Source organism: Drosophila subobscura, chromosome U, assembly GCF_008121235.1.
Source record: "Drosophila subobscura isolate 14011-0131.10 chromosome U, UCBerk_Dsub_1.0, whole genome shotgun sequence".
Lineage (NCBI taxonomy): Eukaryota > Metazoa > Arthropoda > Insecta > Diptera > Drosophilidae > Drosophila > Drosophila subobscura.
The window spans coordinates 3,727,736-3,748,965 of NC_048534.1; the positions used below are offsets into that span (position 1 = coordinate 3,727,736).

Genomic DNA, 21,230 nt, shown 5'->3' on the forward strand with positions numbered 1-21,230 from the left:
AATGTCTGCTGCTTCAATGGCGGCCCCTCAATCATCGAAACAAACATAATGCACACCCCCAACAACACACACACACACACACACACACACACACACACACTGAAGGGGGGGTGGAGGGGTGGGAACAAAGCTGCTCGTAATAAGCCTCTACACTAATTGTTGCAGCTTAATTGAGGCTTACGCATTGTCCGACCATAATAACCCATCAAACCATAGGCAACCTGTGCACAGAAACCTGCACTGCATGTACCCCTGTGCACCCCTTGTACCCCTAGCAACCATTCGCTGCCATGCACTTGATCCCTTTACCATCCGCTCGATTGATTCTTGATAACTAGCCACTGCCACGGAATAGGAATGGGGTTAGGAATATGAATATGAATATGAATATACAAACACAAATACGATTACGATTGGAACTGTACGACTGGCCAATGGCTGCTTAAAAATCTATTCCATATGCCATTCGAATTTTAAATGCTTCCACTCCACACCCCACCCATCCCCGCATTATTGTGTGTGTGTCTGTGTGTTTGGTGGCAATTAATTTACATTTGCAAATCCTTTGCCCCATTCCACGACCACGTCCATCTGTATTTGAGCCTCTAAGACGGAATAGCTGCGGCATTTGGCTGGCATGGCCAAAACCTCAAACTTGGACAGCGATTTATGTTGACTGCAAATTTCAGCTGTTGCCCACAAAAGCAGGGACATACAGGGGGGAGTTTCGATGGGGGTTTGCAGCTGCAGGTGTGCTTTGATCGATTAAGACAGGAGCGGGGCTCTCTGGATATTGTTCGTTGATGTGGAATATTTGAAAATAATCAGGCAACAAGACACTGAAGTTAACTCAATCGATACTTGCAAGAGGACATGCCACTCGAACTCTCCACATCTTCCCTACATTTGCACATTTCTGCAACCCAAACTCCAGCCCCTGCCACAAAGCAAACACAACTTGAAACATCCCAGGCCCCACCCTCCATTTGCAGTTGAGTGAAATGCAAATAGAAAAGCATTTATGGCATTTTGTCGTTAGATGTGTGGAAACTATTTGCCTTGGCACGACAGCCACAAACGGCAGCAGGACAATAGAGAGAAGACAAATGCAACAGAGACAGAGATGGAGATGGAGTCATGGAAAGAGAGACAGAGAGGCAGACAGGAGGAGGAGTAGTAAGGGGAAAACTAATACATATTCAGACAAAAGTAAATCAATCAATCCTGGAATTAACTAATTGCGTAAAGCAATATTTATGAATAATTAATGAGCTCATAATGCAGACACGACAGACAGCGGCGACACAGTGGCAGGGAAGAAAGGGAAGAGCTTTGTGGTTTGGTTATCTTTTAAGCATTAGAGAAAGAGAGAGAGAGAGAGAGAGAGAGAGAGAGAGAGAGAGAGAGAGAGAGAGGGAGGGCTCTGGTAAGCTACAACCCTTGCGGTCGTTTTGGGGGCTTATTAAGTGGGTCCCTTGCTCCCGAGTGGTTGATGGATGCAAAACTTTGAAACTATGAATATTAGTTGCCTGGTTTATGTAAAATTCTATGAATTTTTAATTGGTAGGGGGGGATAGATAGTTGCACGTGTGTATGTGAGTGTAGCTCTTTGTAATTTACTGAACATTTGCATAAATCACAAAACAACACAGCGAGCAGATATGATATGTACCTGTGTATGTATGTATGCAAGTATGCATGTGTGTGTGTGTCATATTCTTGGTACCTCAATGACCTGCAGGCGCATTAATTTATAGCAAAAATGCATGTAAATTACCTCGCGGCGATACCCCGTCTCCCTGCAGCCCTGGCCCGCATGAAATGCAACCCTGTAGATAAGTCGCAGCGCCGCGAAAGAGAAGAGAAACGACAGAAAACGAGAGAGAGAGAAAGTGGGATAGGGAGGGTAGGGTGCATTTACATTTAATAAATTCAACGGCAAGCGCGCAAATAATTCATAAATTTACCCCCAAAAATATACAAAAAATGAGAAACAATACAATAAAAGCTGCTGCAACAAAAGGAGGCAACAGAGAGGGATAGGGAGCGAGTGAGTGCCTCGACCAAAATCCAGTGACCGTAAAGAGGGAGGGAACAGGGGAGTACCCGCAGCCACATGCGTGCGTAAAATATTTGCACATTTTTAACTGAATATTAATTTATGTTATTTTCAGCTGTTCGGCATACTTTTTTTTATATTTTTACTTTACTTTTTACGAGCTTTATTTCACTCTGCTGTGGCCCCACAACTGCCAAAAATGGGAATTATTTTGTTTATTCTTTTTTCTTGATAAATGTATTTCTCTCTTCTTTTTTATTGGGTTGTTTTGCAGCCAGCCTAAAGGGTATTTTGTGGTTACAAGTTACGTAAGCTCGCCAAGTGATTCAGCACTGAAAGTGGACTGTAGTCCTGCGAAAGTTAGTTTTGGGCTGCTAATGTATAGCCCCTAGGTTTGTGCCCATGATAACTACTAGAAATGGTGAAAAAATGATGCAGAAATTATTGTAATTATTAAGTGTTTCAGAGTGTGATCATGTACTATTTTGTACTGAGATATACAATGTATATGCTTAAAGTTTGACTATATAACTGCACAGCTTTTCCCTCACTTGCAGCCTCCCCATAAGTATTATTCTCATGGTCATTACTCATATAAATCTTTGTATACTTTTTCTAGAGTAAATAGAGTAACCCCGCCGCGACTTCACACTCTCTCTCTCTCTCTCTCTCTCTCGCTTCGTCTTTTGTCATTTGTTTTATTCGGTTGCAACAGCAGCTGTTGACACATATACAAATGCATATTGCAGTGGCAGTGCACGCGCGAGTTGCCGATTGCAGGTTTTGCCGCCCGTGTTTCCCCTTCTTTTCTTTTTGTTTTGTGGCCCGATTTTCAATTTGATTTTTTATTTTGCGCTCACATGCAATGCATTTAAATGCATATGGGAAGGCCAAACCGAGGTGAATGCCAACTAGACAGCCAGCATTTAAATTGCCAGCCTACGACGAGTGCCAGTGCCAAGGAACAGACTCGTAATATGGCGTAGACTGTAGCAAGAATTTCGACTCTGGAAAATGCCTTAAACAAATCTAGCCCAAATTGAAATAGCTTAAAATTGTGGAGAGGCAAGGCAACCCGCACTCTGAAAGGGGGTTAAGGGTAATAAAGGGCATGGCACAGACATGCACAATTCCGCAGCAGACACAGACGTTGCATACTTTTAGGCGGGCTGCCAAAAATGTAACAACACAACGCTCCACTGCACGCCAAAGCACGGTCGAGGGGGAGAGGGAGGGAAAGGCAGAGGCTGTGGTAGAGGTAGAGGAGGGGAAGGACGTGCATTGACACGCGCCTGCATCTGCATGCAAAATAAAATCATGACAGAACCGACTGCAGCCAGACAGGAAGAAGCGTCCACAAATGGCAGGGACTGGGGCAGGAACGGAGACAGGAAACTGGTGGGCACGGGGGCGCGGGCGAACGTCTATCCCAATACAATATCATTATTTTCGGGAATACTCAGCTACCAGTTCCCTGTTCCCTGGTTCCTGGTCGAGTTCTGTCTGTTCAACATTTTTAAATCCTTGAACTTGACAGGCTGGACCCCCGGCCTCCAGAGGCAAGCCCCACAGGCAGACACGCAGGACACATTCAGGCACTTGACTTCTGCTACTTTGGTCGCTGTCATGGCCACAAGACTCTGGATTGGAAACCCCAAAACCTCCTACCAGGCAACCACTTCATTTGGTCTCTGGACTTTTTCCACTACCCTGTACATCCAGCTGCTCCCTGTCCCCCTGTCCTGCTCCCAGCTTAGTCGTTGCTGTTGCTCTTGTTTCTTAGCTTGTTTGGCTTTGTTTTTGCCTTGGACTTGAGCCAAAATATTATTTTATTATGCCAGAAGAAGTTATGTTGTCTCCGTCTTTGACTCTCTCTGTCTCTCCGTCTCTCCGTCTCTGGCTATGTCCTTGTTGTTGGCCTTTCAGCACTGGGATTACAATATTCCTCACTGCATTTGCTCAACTTTGTGGGGAGTGTCGTGCCCTCAAAAGTAGCCACAATTTTTCGTCTGTATTTTTAGAATTTCTTTTCTATTTAGTGCAGAGTGGGAGAGGGAGAGGGAGAGAGCGCTCCAGGCATAATATTTGAGTCGGAAATTGAACTGTTATTGGACATGAAATTATTTCTGCATAAATATGTGTGTCGTCTGCCAGATTTGCATGTTGTTCCACAGAGAGAGAGATTAAGAGCAAGAGCTCTTCTAGATTAAAGTTATGCAAGACACAACTCCTTTGCCGAGTTCTCATTAAGTAATCATCAGCTACGAGTGTCCTTCCATTTCATCTCACAAATGGCTGCTGTCTTGTGTTTATTTTTTGCTGCAACATTTCTGCAAGTCGTTGCTTTTCATTTTATTTCATTTTCATTTCCGTTACGTTCGGCTCGCTCCGAGTGGCACAAAGATTTGCATTGCGATTACGCCTGGACAGCATTAAAGTTTCTTCTTACATTCCTCCCAATCGTGTCTCCGTCTCTCTTGTCTTTCTCTTTTTAATAATTTTTTAATAAACAGCAGTGCAAACAAAGGAGCCAAGGTAATATTTAAGGCAAGTCGCAGCGGTAGTTACACTTTGATGGCTCAGAAATGGGAAAGGAATCAGCATGACCATTTTTGCCAGAGAAATTCAGCTGCTGATCGTACCAAAAATTCTCTAAAATTATCAACATAAATGGCCATTCATAATTGTGTCGCCCTTTATGGTAAGTGTATAAACATGGAAAATATGCAAGCAACATCCAGAGGAGGTTCATGTTAATGACAGGACAAACGAAGCGGGGAGCACCAGATAACAGCTAAAGGGAAGTGCACAAAGAAGGAGGCAGAGGCAGAGAGAAAGAGAGAGTGTGGGAGAATAAGTGAAAAATGGCAAAGGCAGAATGGCATGCCAGGGCGGAAGGGCGTGGCATGTGGTGACCACGCATTACCGCAAATGAATAACCATTTCAGTTGCATGCAGGACGAAAGGAGAGGGCAAAGCAGAGAGAGAGAGAGAGAGAGAAAAACCAGAACTGACCGCATCAACGGACTTTGCTTCATTATGCACAAACACGGCAATAAATGTAAGGAGAGAGCAGAACACGAAGCATCAGGATAAACCAAGAACATTGCTGCACCGAAATTGTTTATCATCCGAGCGGCAGGCTTGCCCCGTCGAAAGTTTCCCCAGATGATGAAATGTGACAGCAAGACTTGAGGAGCAGTGAGGGAGAGAGAGCATGGCAGATAATTATAAATTTATGTGATTATCACACAGCAATTGCAGATGCCATGAGGAGGAATGGGACTGCTCCTGCCAGGTACCTCTAATGGCGATTGCATCCCCATCCTGATGGTGAACCGTTCCGACACAAACCACAACGCCAGGGCACAGATCCCAGAGCCCAGGGCTCAGAGCCTCTCCGGCTAACGTAGATCCTGAAGCCTGGAGCTGCCTCTCTCTCTCTCTCTGTCGCTCGCTCGCAAATTTCGCACAGCGTCGCATATTTCAGTTGTCATTTTTGCTGTTTTGTCAGTTTTGCGTGTGCCACAGAAGGCGACGCTCTGCCCTGCAGCCTCCCCACACTCTCTCCCTCTCTGCCTCTCTGTCCATTGCAACGGCATTTCCGCTGGCAGGCAACGCAACTGCGGTGGCAACTGCCACAAACAATTTTGACATTGCCGTGCTGCAGAGTTGCGGAGGGCAAAACTCTGAGCCGAGCCGAGCTGAGCTCTGAGCTGTGCTGTGCTGCGCTGAGCTGTGCTGCTGCTTCTGCCTCCAGTGTTCCGGACAGGATGTGCAAGGATATTGTGAAATCAACGTAATGGCGGGACATTAACATGCATGCTCCGAAAGAGCTTCACTCCACACCGCTCCGTCCAGGAAGGTGGCCAGATGCCGGCAGGTGCAGGCATCCAGGCATCCAGGCAGTCAGGTGACCTGACCTGCACAGGAAAGGAAACACGCAAAAACAACAAAAAAAGCAAAAGGAACATTTAAAATTGGCAACATCAAGTCGAGGGGGATATGCTCTACAGTGCTGCTGCCTTAATAAGTGCTTAGATGTGGGCTCCACTCTAGGCAGAGTCTAGGGAGTCAGCTACAGTGCACGCCCAGAAAGGGGAACCTGCAGCTACAGTGAACGCCCAGAAGGGTGATCCCGAAAGGGTATATGCCTGCCCCTTGCTCGCATTATCTTTGGCAGGCTGCTCTTTTTCATTATGAAATTATAAATATTTGATGTAATACAGAAGCGTGAACAGTGTGCCAGTGCCACAGCCACCACCAGAAGAGAGAAGAGGGACAGGGACAGGGGCTTGTGGCAACTGACTGGTAGCTGGTGGCTGGTGGGTTTGCCGTATTAAATTCCACTCTGCCAATTGCAGGCGACTTTGTGCCGCCTTCGGCTACATTTCAATTTTAAATGAAACACAAAAATTTCACAGAGAGAGAGAGAGATTGAGGGAGCCTCAAAGACGCAGAGGGAGAAGGGAGAAGGAAAGTGTATTTGCAGTTGTCGTTGTTCGCATTTCGACTGAAATTGACAAACCACTCGCTCGAATGACCTTAAGCTACTTTAAAAAATGTGCTGGATAGGGTGGGGTCTCCGACTTGGGGCAAAGTAATGCGAAAAATGTTAAAATTTCATAAACCAAAACTCAAACACGGCAGAGCGATGAAAGTTAAGTAAAAAATGTAGGTAACCAATGCCTGAGGCCAGGAAGGGAGAGAGGGAGAGCTGGACAGCAAAAAAAAGTGAACGCAATGGAAAAGTTGGAACCGAACACACAACATTCAGGGGGGCAAGAGGAGGCCCCATTTGAAAGGCCCGCTGGGTTGGGGACCTTTTTTGATTTTTGCTTGAGTTATTACACAAACTGAAAAAACAACTGAAAAAACACGACACCGCCAGAGCAGCAGTGGCAGTGCCTGTGGCATATTAATTCAATTAAATAAACATTGTGTACCCCTCGTCCTTCCAGCGGAAAACTCATTCGCCAGCAACCAACAACAGGCAGCGGGGCATAACTTTACTTGAATGGATTATCTCAGGGGAGCAAATTTAAGCTTTGAGAAATATATTTTCTTGGACTTTAAAGTCTCTTTCTAACGTTGAATTATGTGTCATTAAAAATCACTATCAAAATTATTGTTCATAGCTGGACGAACATGTACTATTTTCAATGATTCTTTCTCTCTATATACAATAACGGCAACACCCTGGGGCTAGTTGGCCTGGTGGAATTTGTGGTACCATTTTAAATGGCGACAGCCCCAAAACGGAAAGGCGAACCAGGCGCGGGTAAAAACCAAAAATCAACAAAAAAACAAGCAAAGAAAATGCATTGATAATAATCCAACAATCTACAGTGATTGGTGCAAGCTCTTCGCAGGATCTGGTCAATGATACGAACTCGGGCCGTCGGCAGGACCAGAAGGTTTACACCTTCAACAGCGATAAGCAGGACAAGGCGAGTCCCTCCGGTGGGGCAGCACAGGCGAAAATCGATGAGAAGGCCAAGCCGCAAAAGACCATACTCGAGGAGCATGGCATCATATTGGGCAAGGTAATAGGGACAGGGAACTATGCCAAGGTTAAGATTGGGTTCTCCGAGGAGTACGGCAAGCGAGTGGCCGTCAAGATCATATCCAAGGTGAAGGCGCCGCCGGAGTACACGCAAAAGTTTCTGCCACGCGAAATCGAGGCTGTGAAGGGACTGCATCATGACAATCTAATAACCTTCTATCAGAGCATAGAGACCAGTCATAGGTAGGATGTAAGGATACCCTCGGAAACGCTCATCCCTCCCCCTCTCCACAGAGTTTATCTGATTATGCAGCTGGCGGAGAATGGCACACTGCTGGATTATGTGCGTGAGAAGAAGTTCCTGGATGAGCCGCAGTCGCGGAAGCTGTTCCGGCAACTGATTAGCGCCGTGGAGTATATACACAGCAAGGGCGTGGTTCATCGGGACATCAAGTGCGAGAATCTGCTGCTGGACGAGGACTGGAATCTGAAGCTAATCGATTTTGGATTCGCACGCAAGGACACGCGCTCCTCCGACAATCAGGTGGTGCTGTCGAAAACATTTTGCGGCAGCTACGCCTACGCCAGTCCCGAGATACTCAAGGGTCAGTTCTACCCACCACCAGCACCCCTATTTATCCATTAACATAACCCACCCCGTACTCAGGCGTTGCCTACGATCCCTTCATGTCCGACATCTGGGCCTGTGGCGTTGTCTGCTATGCAATGGTCTTTGGCCGCCTGCCCTACGATGGCTCCAATGTGCACATACTCCTGAAGCGCATCAACCAGTCGCTGGTGTTCCCCAAATCCCCACCAGCCACCAGTGAGTGCAAGCACATGATAATGCACGTGCTGGCACCCGTCAAGATCCGATATAATGTGCCACAGGTCAAAGAGGATCCCTGGTTCACAAGCAAGTAGACAGCCCCATCCATCCAGATGCTGCCGTGGAACAAGAACCAACCAATTCAAATTATCAGTAAATAAATTAATAAATGTTTCATACAAGTTCCAACGGTCGCTGCAGAACTTCTACAGGTTCCAGGAACTACGAACCACGAACGTCGACAGGTTCCATGAACCACGAACACCTACAGGTTCCAGGAACTACGAACCACGAACGTCGACAGGTTCCATGAACCCACCACGAACCAGTTGCCTGGACGTTCCGCACGGGTTGGCAGCTCAGTTTTTCGAGAGGGTTAAAGCGTTGCCAGGGCAACGAGCAACTGCCAAAACAAGTAGAAATAAAAAGGAAAAAGTGCAGGCCGAGGCACAGGCTGTCAGAGAGAAATTGAGTGAAATAAATTGTATTAATGAGCAGCAGCAGCAGCAGCAGCAGCAGCAACATCAAGTGAAAGCGTTAAACAGATCAATTGATGGCGGAGGTGCACATAATTGGACAAATATTGAAAGCAGTTGATTTCGACGAGCCACATCTGTACTGCACGTGGACACTGCAAAGCGGTAGGCACCCAGCAACAGTCCAACCACGACGATCGATACATTTATTTCACATCCAACTATAGGTAGCGCCTGGCGCTTGATTCAGGGCGAGTTGCACGGACAAACGCACGTCTCCGCGAACCGCTTGGAGAGCTGCTCTGACTTTGCTGCGCCCTTGGACATTCACTTGAGTTGCGCCGCCATCCAGGGTTGGCCCACGCTGCTGGTGGAGGTGCACGCGGTGAATGTGCTGCAGCAGTCGTGGCCCGTTGGCTACGGCTTTGCCCACATACCCGCCACGCCCGGTGCCCATCGGCTGGAGATAAACACCTGGAAGGTTGCACCCAACGGCTGGTGGCAGAGCCTGCGCGAACGCTTCGGCGGCGGTGGAGCGTCGCTGAGTAAAACCGATTTGCTCTTCTCCGGCGTCGAGCGGTACGTCCGCCAGCCACATACATCAATCATTTGTGTGCGAGTTGTTCTAATGTTTTGTGTTCCTCTTTCAGTTACAAACTGCAAACTCGCAGCTCCGGCAAAATCATTGCTGACCTCAACTTGATCTTTCGCAAATTCGAGGAATACGGCGTGGAATTTAATTAGAAATGGAGCAGAAGTGCCTCCTGCTTTGGGTGCTGTGTTTCATCACAGTCCCCCACAGCCACACGATTAAGATTGGAATCTCGCACAGCTACAACACCACAGCCTCAACGACACAGACAACCCCAACCACAATGGAGATTCCAGGAACAACTGCAGCAACTGAACCGGGCAGCTCCATGAGCCCTTTGCCAGAGCTGGCCACTAGCACGCCCAGCAACACTTTTCCGCCACGACCACAGCCGAAGCCCAGTGCCACGGATGCACCAAAAAGCAGCACAACACCTGCCGAGACAGTGGCTGCCACTGACACTGCCGATGCACAGCCCTTGAATGCCACTGAGACCCCCAAGATTGCCACGAACTTTCCGGATGATTCTTTCTACTTTTGCTCCTGCGATCTGCGCTCGGAGATGTGCGATCTGAACTGCTGCTGCGATCGCGACTGTCCCACGGAGACCAGGCAGGTCTTTAGCTGCCTGAAGGTACTGGCTCCGCCGCAGCTGCTGTCCAGACTGGAGGACTTTCAGTACAACCATGGCCTGCCCACCTGCCAGATCAACGACGGCTGGCTCTGTGTCTTTCGCAGCAACACAAAGCCGGCTAAAATGAAGCCGCTAATCGAGAACTTTGATGCCTCGCAGTACCAGAAGTGGCCCGATCCCCTGGCAGCCTATGAAACGGAGGACACTGTGGCTCAAGCCTCGTCATCGCTGTACAAATTGGGCGAACCCTTGCAGCTGTGGCACCCAGACAGCAAACAGTGGACCACCTTCGACCTTCCCATGGCCTACGAAAGCGCCCAGTGCCAGCTGAAGCAGCCCATGCGACACCTGCAGCCGATGGTCAGCCACTGCCTGATGAGGGATCAAACTCACTTGCAGGAGAGTGTTTGGGCGCTACTCAATCTGACTGCCAGCCATCAATTGCTGCCGAAGCCGAGAGACTTGGAGGAGCAGGTCGTGGAGGCACTGAGCATACAAATCTGTCAGAAATTGGACAGCGGAGGAATGCTTTGCCCCGAGCCAGGAAACGACACCCAATGGGACCTGCCCGTGGAGAGTCTGGAGCTGCAGCTGCTGCACAATTTCACAAACATTCTGGAGGCGAAACTGTTGATCAAAGAAGCGGCTGCCGAATACGATGACATGGAACCCCTTTGGCTGCACTTCGCGGTGACATTTTCCACCGCAAATGAATCGCTGGCCAAGCCCAGCTCTGGGCCACTGGGCTACCTAGCTGGTGCGCCAGTAATCCTCTCTCGACTGCTGCCACAAAACACCAGCGAGGACCGGCAGTTGCTGAGCTACTTTCATGCGGGGAACGATAGGCAGGACTACCATTGGCTGCCGCTGTTCTCGAGGAAGCCGCGCAGCAGCAACTGTCAACGGAAACTGGATGAAGAACAGGTCCTACGCTTCGGTGTGGATCTGGCCAGGCAGTGTCTGCTGCAGCAGGCAGCGCTTTCATCTGCGCTCCAGGAAAATGCCAACCACACCGAGTTCTGTCAGAGCCTGCAGGCGGAGATCTGGAAGAAGCTGCTGCCCCACAACTGCAGCAGCCTGGAGGAGATGAACCAAGTGTTTGTGTCGCAGCTGGGCAGACCGCAGCCCGATCGCTGGATACCCATTCAGCTGCACTTCGAGGAGCGCGCACACGACATGCCGCCACCCGTGCAGGGCTTCTACGATGAAGTGCAGCAGAGTCTGAGCTGCCGCAACATGTTCCTAAGCGTCAGCTACGAGTTCCATGTGGCTGACCTGGCCCTGTTCGCGGGACGAGTGCCGCATCAGCGTGTTCTGCAGCATGCCAGGGTCGTGCTCGGCCAGAGACACGATCTGGAGTTTGATGGCAGCGAACAGCTTGTGGAGCTGCCACTGGGCGTCTCGGCGATGTTCTACAATCTCGAGAAGAGTCGACCAAACCAAGGCCCAACTGTGCTCGCCCATCGCATCATCATGGCCACCATGATGCTGCTGCTCTGGCTGTCCCTCTAACGCACGTCTGCAGAGCTGAACAAATTTGTAATTTGAATTAACATTTGTAGAAGAGAAAACAAAAGTAAAGCTTAGAGTATATCCCGGCGGCACTTGCGCAGCTTTTTGCGCAGCAGGATGGCATCCTCTTCGGCCTGCCTCTGGCGCTCCGCCTCCTCGAGAGCGGCGCGCAGACTCTCGGCCTCGTTGTTGGCCTTCACGGAGATGTCGTGCACCTGTGGCAGAAAGTCGAGGATGCCCTTGCGCATCAGATACTGGTAGTTCATGGAGACGGTGTACTTGATCTCGACGCCAACCGCCTGGCTAAGCTCCGCCCAGTGGACGTGCATCCAGTTGTCGTTGCGCAGATCCCTGATGCTATTGTAGAGGGGCACAAAGTCGTCGATTTTGCCCATAAATACGCGTGCCACCTCCATGATCTCGGGCTTCTCGTTGAAGATGACCAACGACTGCTGCAGCTCGCTGCGCAGCTCCTCCAGATAGTTCCACACCTCCTCGAGCTCCACCTGGACTATCGGATTGCCCAGCGTGGCGTCCTCGAGCTTGAGGAAGTTGGAGCAGGCGTACCACAGCTGCTTGTAGGGCTCAAAGCTCTCGATGATGCTCTGCAGGAACTCCTCAGAGAGAGGCTCCAGCTCGAAGAGCGTCTGGCGAAACTGCAGCATCTGGCTGACCTTCTGCAGTTCCTTGATCAGTGTCCAGGTCTTTTTGATGTCCACCGATGTCTCCTGGGCGCGAGTCGGGTTGAAGACCAGGGAGTAGGCCTGGATCTCATCGTTGAGGGACTCGAGGCGCTCCTCAAACGCCTGGCACTCGCTGGCGTGCTGGCGCAGGAACTCCTCAATGTCGATCTTCTGCTCCTCCTTCAAGGTGGAGAGACGCACCAGGATCTGGTGCGGCCAGGCGTACACGTTCCACTTCATGGCGAACTGGTGATCGCTCAGGTTGTAGAAGAAGCTGTCCAGCAGATCGTACTCCAGCCACATGATCTGTATGTCCGCCCGCAACAGCTCCACCACATCGGGCACCGTGGCGGCAAAGTCCCGAATGCGGTAAAGGTGCTCGATGCTGATGGGCCGCTCGGCGATGCTCTTGTACACCTCCGTGCAGCGCTCCAGCAGCAGCTCGTTCGTCTCGAACATGCGATCCACGTAGTACTCGAAGATCCGGCGCACAATGTCGATGCGCTTCTTGATGAGGAACTGCTTCAGCGTGTCCACGTTGATGTAGAACGGTCCGATGGTAATGAAGGCCGGCAGGATCACTCGCAGCTCCTCCTTCAACCGCTTGTGCTCGAGTATGTCCCGCTTGACCTCCGAGGAGGGCTTCTTCGCCGCCGCATAGCTCACCATGTACTCGTTGATGTCCAGCAGATAAAAGTCTATGAATTTCTCGTACATCCGCGCGTACGCCTTGAGGGGCAGCACGGCCTTGGCGTAGCACTGCCTCATCAGCTCGTTCTCGACGAGGAACTTGTCCTCGATCAGCTCCACCGTCAGAATGTACATATTGGGAGCGAACTTGAGGAAGGTCATCAGCGAGGCGTCGATCATGCGCACGCCCGAGGTCTTCTCCAGGCCCCGCTTGTAGATGTCCATCAGGGCTGGCTGGAACTCGTCGGGATGGGTGGAGTAGAACACCTTTCGATCCTCATTGATGCCCAGGGTCATGGCGAATACGGGCCTGTGGAAGGGGAACTCCGTGTCAATGTAGTTGCTGGTCCACTTGTAGCTGGACCTGAGCTTGAGGAACTGCAGACAGGGATCGCAGACAAAGTGCGAGAAGTTCATCAGCGACGTCTCCAGCAGCACCTCCATCGACTCCTGCATGCGAAACTTCACCTGCAGTATGAACCGGGAGGTCTTGCACATCAGATACACGGTCCAGTCGAGCAGCGATATGTCCAGATAGCCCTTGCCCAGCGCCCTCAGCACCAACGTGATGACGGAGGTGAGCTGCTGGGGCCAGTTGACCTTCAGGTACGTGGCCACATTGTCGCTGTGCGCCTCCTGCGAGTTCAGAAAGTCCACCAGCGCCAGCGGCTTGCTGAAGTTGCAGACAAAGATGGACATGGTCTCGATGTGCTGGCACTCGATGGCGACACCGGCCATGGCCTCGATGCCGCCGGCACAGTAGAAGAGACTGGCCTTCAGGTAGTCGTAGCGCTTCGAAGTCATGGTGATGCCCAGGGCCTGGACCGCCGCTCGCTCCCGCTCAGAGATCTCGTTGCGGAAGTCGCGGGGCAGGAACTCCTTGAGGTCAATGTTGCGGAACTGTGGAAACTCCTTGGGCATCTTGAGGATGAACTGCTCCAGCTCGTAGAGCGCCATCAGGCGCTCAAAGACCAAGTTAACCTCAGATCGCAGGCGTCGCTTGCACTGCTCGGAGACCTTGGCCGCTTGCAGCACGGCCTCGATGGGTTTGAAGCTGTAGAAGACCGTCGACTCGATGTCCTCGTGGAGCACACAGTCGACGATCAGCTCCATCAGCATCAGCTGCTCGCCCTTGTAGCGCTCATGAATGGCTGCCTTCAGGCGGCCGATGTACTTGTGCGGATCCTCGGCCAGGAACATGAACTGCAGCTTGGGCACCTCATAGGTGCAGCCATCCTCCAGCGAGATCAGCTTCCACAGGTCCGTATCTTCGTTGTACGCCGTGACGGACGCCAACACCCACTGGCACCTGAGCAGGCTCCGGTTGAATGGCAGATACGCCTTCGCGGGCAGTGGATAGTGCGCCTCCCCCACCACGCCCAGAGCAAACCAGGCCGCTGGCGAGTTGATGTCGTAGTTGCTGTCGTCAAAGTAGCTCAGAGGGAACTTGTGCGGGAAGGCAAACTCCGACATCACGTTGTACTGCTCCTCGGTGGGCTGCAGAACCTCGTCGGTGAGTCCCGCGCGCTGCAGTTCCTCGGTGAGATTGATCTTCTGGTACAGCCGCCTGCGGCGGTCCACCTCTACGTCCTTGGGCAGCTGACGCTTGGGCACATAGCGTGTCTGAATCACCTTCGGCAGTATGGTCGGCAGGGGGAAGCGGTGCGATTTGCCCATTTTGTCAACCAATGTCAGCCAGCGCTGCGCCTCCTCGATGGGATAAAAGACGGAGGTCAGCTGATCGCGTGGTATGTACAGCTCCTGGTAGTTCATCACCGCAGTCCCTGGCCGCGGCGGCATAATGCAGATCGGCTTGCCTATGGTCATTTCCCTGAAGTTATCAACGCCCTTTAGGCTTAGTGCTCCACCAGTATTCCCGGGGGAGCCTTGCTCCGAGCTACCATCCATGATTTAAGTCGAATCCTTGGCTGTCGATTTTTCTAATATACAAAAATAAATTAGTTTTATTTATTGAAAGTGTGCAAATGGCATTTACCACAAAAGTGTTCTGATTATGCCAAGTATTTTCTATAATGACAATAAGCTTCTTTCTCTTGTAGCGTGCAACAGAAAGCGGCGAACGGACTTCTCCGATCCTTTTCAATCATTTTCGCGCCAAGGGTCCGGTCCCATCGCCATTTTGATCACATCAAGGATCATCCTCGTGAGCATAAAGATCTGAATAATTTGTTTATAAAATGTCTTAATTCAAATATTTACATTGTATGTATGTAGCTCGGTTGTCGGACAGTTGTGGACCATCAAGGCAGCTGGATATCATCCTGGTGGTGGCGGATGTTCCGTTCCTGTAATACCCATAATCGTTAGCCTGATCGGCCGTTATCCTGGTTGAGGCGGCTGTTGCTTACATCAAATCAGGCTCATATGCCTGCCAATAGGTTGATTATTTTATGAAGTGGCTGCTGCTGCTCCAACTGAATTCTTGATTACTGTTTGTTGAGGCTAAAGCGAAACGAAAAATTGAAGTAATGAAAAACAAAGGCAAATCATGCATATGTGTCACTTATGTACACCTGTGTGGCGCCTCAGATGGCCAGCGGCCATTTATGGAACGTTTATTAAATGCATACTTACCCAGCACTGTTTTTTCTTTGGTATTTTTGTATTTTGCGGTATATTTAGAGTATATTCTGAAAATGAACTATTTTTTGGAGGGTCTGTCGGTATATCTTATCGATAAGTCCGCGGTCACACTGGCGGTATATTTTATCGATAAATTCGCGGTCACACTGATGAAATGGACGATTGTAAGTGGAATTTTGTTTTGAATTGCAACTAAAAATTTACTTACTTTAAAACCTATACTAATGTGTACAGCTGCAGCCAATCTAAGCACCAGCATGTGCGACGTGGAGGAGCAGGACTTATCCTCAGCGCTGTTGAATAAGAACGTGAGCTTCAGCAGCACAATGGTGACATCAAGCGCGGATCTGTCTTTCAGCTTAAGCGAGGCGGAGATATGCAAACTGAAGCAAAATATTGATGCCAACTGCAGGCCAAGTGAGGACATGGAACTCAGCATTCCAGAGAAGAACAGCAGTGTGCAGGAGAAAACCACGCTGGAGGAGCAGGCCACACTGGATGAGGAGACCACTCTGGATGAAGCATCAACCCTAGAGGAGAGCGAGTCCGTCATAAACCTCGAAGACACCATAGACGATGTCGCACCGCACGCGACTGTGCCGCAAATCCCTCAATTGGTTGTCAACCAGCCGGTGGGAGCCGACGAGGATGAGTCGGTTTTGGCAGAGGAAGCCATGGAGATTGTGGAAGAACCAGCAGCTGTAGAGGTTGCTCCGCCAGAGTACTTTAAAGGTAAACTAATCGAGGTGGGACGACGTTGCTGGAAATCTTCAGCCGATGCTCAGCACTACACCAAAGGCTGCTATTGGTCGCCGGATGGCACCTGCCTGCTGGTGCCCATCCACTTGGATGGAATGCACGTCATGGAACTGCCGCCGGACCTGTATACCGCCACAGCAGTAGCGCAGGAGCGCAGCCTAACCAGTCTTGTGCCTGCGGTCCATGTGCCCGAGGGTGGCACAGTCTATGACTGCGTGTGGTATCCGCATATGAACAGCCAGCAACCAGATACCTGCTTGTGAGTATTTCAATTACTGCTGTCTGTAGCCCAATCTGATGCGTAATTTCGTCGCTTAGCTGGCTGGCCACACGGCAACACGAACCCATTCACATGTGGGACGCCTTTGACGGGAAGCTGCGCTGCAGTTACAGCGGCTACGATGCCGTGGACGAAGTTATGGCCGCCATATCCTTGGCCTTCTCGCACGACGGCCAGAAGGTCTATGCGGGCTACAAGCGATGCATCAAAATCTTCGACACAAGCCGACCCGGTCGCCTCTGTGACGACTATCCGGTGAAGTTTGCCATCTCGTGCATTGCGCAGACTACGGAGCAGCCCAACACCTTGACTTGCGGCAACTGGCACGGCTACATTCAGCACTTCGATCTCCGTTGCAGCCCCAAGCAGGGACCGCTCTTCACGCTGGGTGGCCACAAGGCAGGCATAACCCAACTGAAGTACGCCGATGGTGCTGCGGGCTGGCAGCTGTTTAGCGGCGCTCGAAAGTGCCCAAAGCTGCTGCAGTGGGACATGAGGAACTACAAGAAGCCCTTGGCAGAGTACCAGCGCCATGTGGACACCAATCAGCGCATACAATTCGATCTGACGCCGGAGCTGGGCTGGCTGGCCAGCGGCGACACGCAGGGTGCTCTGAACGTCTGGGATATGAACGGCGACGGAGAAGTGTCTGCTCTGCCACTCCACAATGACTGCTGCAATGGCGTGAGTTTCCATCCGACGCTGCCAATCCTCGCCTCCAGCTCGGGGCAATTTCATTTCATCGGCAACGATGGCCGTAAAAATGACAGCGTTCTAGATTGCACAGGCGCCGCGGAGCCGGAGCTGTCGAGGGAGCAGCCACTGGAAGTGATCTACGAGAATGCCGTGGTGATGTGGTGGTGCGGCTAAAATCGGTGACTCGCTGCTGCCTCCAGTGACCCGTGACCAGTGAATGTGTTTTTAATAAATTGAGCTTATTTATATAAAAGCTGTGTCTTTATTCTTGCCTCCACTTTGAAATACTAAATGCCTGTGTGTGCATACCGCCGAGTGTCCACCTACTAGGTAAATCCTCTAATTATAATCCTCTAATATTATGAACTGGTGGGGGGGGGCTGTCAATCTCACCTTAGAACCGCTTAAGGAACTCCTCGGCGCATGTTCGAGCCCTGGCATTCACGGCCAGCTTCATTTCGCTTATTTCCTTGTCGATCTCCTCCATGAAACTAATCACGAAGTCCACCAGCTTGTGCTTGTACATCTGCTCCGTGTGGAAGTTGGTGATGAGGAAGCTAATGTCGTAGCCCTCGATGGGCTTCCGGCGCAATATGATGAAGGATTCGGCGCGGCGCATCATGAACCTCGTGAACTTGTGGCAGAGTATTTTCTCGATTTCGTCCGCCTGCTTCACGGAAATGCTCACACGCACCGAGTTGATCGATGGCTCTATCAGCACCTTCTCCCGCTCGTTGCGCGACACCACAATGGGCGTTAGCACCAGTTCTTTGCTGGAGCATATCTCCACCTCCGGCTTGTTGTGGCGTTCGACCACTTGGGACGGGAAATCCTGCAAGCACATGGCGGCGGTGAGCGAGTGCCGCACGGCACTCAAATAGGGTTTCAGTGTGGCGGCCATTACGTGGGCTTGTTGTTGCTAACGTTTGCTGCTAATCGTTCGATTTGTTGTTTAAAATAATCTTTTTTACTTAATTTTATTATGATTCACAAAACAGTGTGACCGTGGAACTATCGATCAAATATACCGTGCAACCCTCAGCAAGATACCTTAAATACCAATAAATTATTTACCGATATACCTAACGATTTTAACCCACTCAAGCACCGGGGAACAACGCGAGTCAAACATCAAAATATAAGGCTGTTGGCACTAACCACATTGATGTGCCAGAAGCAAAAATAAAAATTTAATTAATTAATCCCGCGACTCAATGGTGACGTTTCGCTTGTATGAACTGGCACGTCTATATATTGTTTAGTTAGGGCTGTTAGTGAATTAGAAAAATGTGGTTTCCATTATGGCCCACAAAAGTTGAAATCGAAATAGCAAAAAATGTAACCTTTAACTTTAAGAACACGCATTTTGTACCAATTATAAATATTTCATTTATTTGTATTATGCACTTTTATTATACATTCATTTATAAGTATTTTGCTTGCTTATCGTCATTTATTTTGTTGCTTATGTAAACTTAATGTTAAGTTATGCGTGAACCTAGAAAAACCATTTTCGCAAGCTATCGTGTTTCCGTTTTTTGTATATGAACTATATAGAGAACATTGATTTGCATTCGGTTGATTACTGGAGTTGATTACACATTTATATTAGTAATATATCATAAATTGAGTAAATATCGAAGCATTTTATCAATTGTATTGATGCACTTGCAATGTGGGTTCCGTGTATCAAGTTTCTTTAGCTTTTATTTTCCTTTTGAATATGTCTGCAAAGTTTTCTCCTGTCTGGGTTGCTGTTGGGGCTCTGTGCGTATAGTTGTCTTGCATATAATATATACTCAGTTATAGTAGCCATAGTATTACACATTTATAACGGTATGAGAGAGATATTCAAATTTAAGCTAAGTTCAGCGCCCTTCTCGTGTAAAACCAAAAGTTTGGGGAAAATATTCGCAGCAGCTGCAAACAAATTTGCCTAAATTTTCCATTTCCCTTTTGTATTGGAATCCCCCCATAAATTCCGGCAAAAAATTTGCGCCATTTCTTCTCTAAATATAACTCGACGTTAGACAAAATATGCTTTTCCATATCATTCCATATATAATTAATTTATATTTTTATATTTTACTTTAATTTTTTTGTTACTTATGTTAATGCCTAAATTGTGTTTATATTGTTGTTATGTTGTCTGTAAATAAAACGAAAATGCAGTGTCTTGTTTTACTTTGTATTCGATTTCTTTTTTTATTTATTTTTATAAGCATTTCTTATGTATTTTTATCTGTTTGACATTTATTTTATAGATAGAAAATGCGAAACTTAAAATTGTAATTGTTAGTGTCGAACTGTCTCCAACCTTAGTTTTCCTTTTTTTTAAACGATTTTTTTGCTTTTTTTTACGTATTAATAAATAAAAAATATGGTTAAATTATACACGTATTTCTAAAATATATTTGTTTAAATGATAGATCTCGTGAATATTGAGTTTCTGGCAAATAGCAAGTATAACAAATGTTTCGAGGCAAAATAATTATTTTTCTTGTATGGCTTTTATTTTAAAATACGTTTGTTTCGAATTTCTCGTTCAGTTTGATGACAATCTGTAGGAGGAGGAGGAGCTTTAAAGGTGTTTAAAATCGTCAAATTGAACAAGTGTAAAACGAGAAATTCGAACTTGAGAAAACGTATTTTGAAAGGCTTTTGTTTATAGATTTGATGTTTAAATTAATTTTGCCGTTTGCTATATCGCTCGGATTTCACCTTGCTTTTTGTTTTGTTTTGTATCGTTGAAAAGATTTGTGAATAAATGTTGCTGGTTGTTGCTATATCTTTCTAGGGCCTCATCTCGCTCAGCGGAATCTTGAGATGCATTCGATATGCCCCTGCCCCGTCTTCTATGTCGTTTATAATACTTGAAATATTCTTGAAGCAAATTTGATGCTGCCTTTTGCTTTAGATTTTGCTTAAATATGTGTGGTTGGTGTATGTAGTGTTGCCGTTGTAGTTTCTCTATTTTGTTGTTTTGTTGTTGCAGTAAGTAATGACGGTCTACGTCCTGCACAGCTCCTCTAACCCGACGAGGCGATGGCATTCTGCTGTCCATCCATATCCTGGGTCTGGGCCTTGTTCTGGCGCACGAGCTCGGCACGACGCTCCTGAAAAATCACATAAACAAAAGAAACAATTAGCTTGAGACCTTAAAGGTTTTCTCATGTGGAGAACTACTGCTACTCAAATGATACGGCATATGAGAGGCTGTTTATGTAGGTATGTTGATGGGTAAAGTGGGGGAACAAACGTACAAGTTTTTGCACTTTTTCGATTTTCTTTTGTATCTCCTTTTCGCGGTTCTGCTCGGCGGCAAACAATTTGTTTTCATATATGCGCGCCTTCTCCTCGATCTTTTGTGATTCCAATTGATCTTGGTGTGATTTAACCTCGGCAATTTTGACAGTGTTCTAAATGAGAGGATATAAGAGAAATGAACACAAAAATTATATATACACATGATCCGAAAAACAAACACACACATATACACAGTGCATAGTACACAGATGGTCAGATGAAAAGAAATATTTATGGAAGGAAGTCTGGGAATGTTTTTGGATAGTTTAGGAATGAGAAAAGCTAATTCGGAATCAGTATTGTTACGTTGTGGGATATTTTGCCCAAACAGCAATGATTGATGATATGAAATGTAGTTACAAAAGATTTGAGGTGGTTTCGGGAAATATTTCACTGAAAATTGTAGTTTGAAAGTAGTTGTTCTTTCTTAATGGTTTAAATTGCAGAGAAGATAAGCTTCCATTTGCCTTATGGAATAAGAGTTGAATAGGAACAAAATACTAGAGGTTATTTTCTACAAATGGAGGATATATGAAACCATAAAAGCTTCTCCCAAACATAAGGTATGTTTTTGTGTTTGAAGCAAGAGTTAACACTGAAGATA

At 48.1% G+C, this 21,230-nt stretch overlaps 7 protein-coding genes across 16 annotated transcripts in view; 4 read left to right on the plus strand and 3 right to left on the minus strand.

Moving 5' to 3' along the window:
* LOC117901720 (telomerase Cajal body protein 1 homolog) lies at nucleotides 1-17,530 on the plus strand. Of its 2 annotated transcripts, none has more exons than XM_034812598.1 (3): nucleotides 1-10; nucleotides 15,825-16,603; nucleotides 16,663-17,529. In XM_034812598.1, the coding sequence occupies exons 1-3, from the start codon at nucleotides 2-4 to the stop codon at nucleotides 17,492-17,494; spliced, it is 1,620 nt and encodes a 539-aa protein (XP_034668489.1). In that variant the 5' UTR covers nucleotide 1; the 3' UTR covers nucleotides 17,495-17,529. The 2 variants fall into 2 exon arrangements, with proteins under 2 accessions (XP_034668489.1, XP_034668488.1); XM_034812597.1 differs by lacking the exon at nucleotides 1-10 and adding an exon at nucleotides 15,696-15,749 and having other exon boundaries at nucleotides 15,820-16,603; nucleotides 16,663-17,530.
* Nucleotides 7,182-8,570, plus strand: LOC117901728 (testis-specific serine/threonine-protein kinase 1). Its single transcript, XM_034812610.1, has 4 exons — nucleotides 7,182-7,340; nucleotides 7,409-7,808; nucleotides 7,860-8,170; nucleotides 8,233-8,570. The coding sequence occupies exons 1-4, from the start codon at nucleotides 7,301-7,303 to the stop codon at nucleotides 8,487-8,489; spliced, it is 1,008 nt and encodes a 335-aa protein (XP_034668501.1). The 5' UTR covers nucleotides 7,182-7,300; the 3' UTR covers nucleotides 8,490-8,570.
* LOC117901736 (B9 domain-containing protein 2) overlaps nucleotides 8,878-21,230 on the plus strand; it is a 17,884-nt gene continuing 5,531 nt past the window's right edge. The window contains exons 1-4 of one of the 3 annotated variants that reach the window (XM_034812621.1): nucleotides 8,878-9,035; nucleotides 9,098-9,449; nucleotides 9,521-9,627; nucleotides 15,399-15,410. In XM_034812621.1, the coding sequence (XP_034668512.1) occupies nucleotides 8,948-9,035; nucleotides 9,098-9,449; nucleotides 9,521-9,614 (534 nt within the window). In that variant the 5' untranslated portion in view covers nucleotides 8,878-8,947 and the 3' untranslated portion in view covers nucleotides 9,615-9,627; nucleotides 15,399-15,410. Of the gene's footprint in view, nucleotides 9,036-9,097; nucleotides 9,450-9,520; nucleotides 9,651-15,398; nucleotides 15,411-21,230 lie in introns of those variants that run through there. The other 2 variants (XM_034812620.1, XM_034812619.1) reach the window with 2 other exon arrangements.
* Nucleotides 9,583-11,636, plus strand: LOC117901715 (tectonic). The gene has a single exon (XM_034812592.1). The coding sequence runs from the start codon at nucleotides 9,617-9,619 to the stop codon at nucleotides 11,606-11,608; it is 1,992 nt and encodes a 663-aa protein (XP_034668483.1). The 5' UTR covers nucleotides 9,583-9,616; the 3' UTR covers nucleotides 11,609-11,636.
* Nucleotides 11,653-14,908, minus strand: LOC117901712 (dynein heavy chain 1, axonemal). Its single transcript, XM_034812586.1, has one exon. The coding sequence runs from the start codon at nucleotides 14,887-14,889 to the stop codon at nucleotides 11,680-11,682; it is 3,210 nt and encodes a 1,069-aa protein (XP_034668477.1). The 5' UTR covers nucleotides 14,890-14,908; the 3' UTR covers nucleotides 11,653-11,679.
* Nucleotides 17,547-18,331, minus strand: LOC117901737 (actin-related protein 2/3 complex subunit 4). Of its 3 annotated transcripts, none has more exons than XM_034812624.1 (2): nucleotides 17,714-18,331; nucleotides 17,547-17,643 (listed from the first exon to the last, which is right to left on the minus strand). In XM_034812624.1, exon 1 carries the CDS (start codon nucleotides 18,219-18,221, stop codon nucleotides 17,715-17,717), a length of 507 nt encoding a protein of 168 aa, XP_034668515.1. In that variant the 5' UTR covers nucleotides 18,222-18,331; the 3' UTR covers nucleotides 17,547-17,643; nucleotide 17,714. The 3 variants fall into 3 exon arrangements, with proteins under 3 accessions (XP_034668515.1, XP_034668513.1, XP_034668514.1); XM_034812622.1 differs by having other exon boundaries at nucleotides 17,547-17,646; XM_034812623.1 differs by having other exon boundaries at nucleotides 17,547-17,659.
* The window catches only part of LOC117901725 (stathmin), a 75,388-nt gene continuing 73,978 nt past the window's right edge, over nucleotides 19,821-21,230 (minus strand). For 3 of the 5 annotated variants that reach the window (XM_034812606.1, XM_034812605.1, XM_034812603.1), the window contains 2 exons: nucleotides 20,584-20,739; nucleotides 19,821-20,436 (listed from right to left, as the gene is read on the minus strand). In XM_034812606.1, the coding sequence (XP_034668497.1) occupies nucleotides 20,350-20,436; nucleotides 20,584-20,739 (243 nt within the window). In that variant the 3' untranslated portion in view covers nucleotides 19,821-20,349. The remainder of the gene's footprint in view (nucleotides 20,437-20,583; nucleotides 20,740-21,230) is intronic. The other 2 variants (XM_034812607.1, XM_034812604.1) reach the window with 1 other exon arrangement.

Bases quoted from the DNA above. Each gene is read 5' to 3' on its own strand.
- LOC117901728 (XM_034812610.1), top strand. From the start codon at position 7,301: ATGGCGACAGCCCCAAAACGGAAAGGCGAACCAGGCGCGG. The intron at 7,809-7,859 runs GTAGGATGTAAG...CCCTCTCCACAG, and splicing joins AGCATAGAGACCAGTCATAG to AGTTTATCTGATTATGCAGC. The intron at 8,171-8,232 runs GTCAGTTCTACC...CCCCGTACTCAG, and splicing joins CAGTCCCGAGATACTCAAGG to GCGTTGCCTACGATCCCTTC.
- LOC117901720 (XM_034812597.1), top strand. The intron at 16,604-16,662 runs GTGAGTATTTCA...TTCGTCGCTTAG, and splicing joins CAGCAACCAGATACCTGCTT to CTGGCTGGCCACACGGCAAC.
- LOC117901737 (XM_034812624.1), bottom strand. From the start codon at position 18,221: ATGGCCGCCACACTGAAACCCTATTTGAGTGCCGTGCGGCACTCGCTC.
- LOC117901715 (XM_034812592.1), top strand. From the start codon at position 9,617: ATGGAGCAGAAGTGCCTCCTGCTTTGGGTGCTGTGTTTCATCACAGTC.
- LOC117901712 (XM_034812586.1), bottom strand. From the start codon at position 14,889: ATGGATGGTAGCTCGGAGCAAGGCTCCCCCGGGAATACTGGTGGAGCA.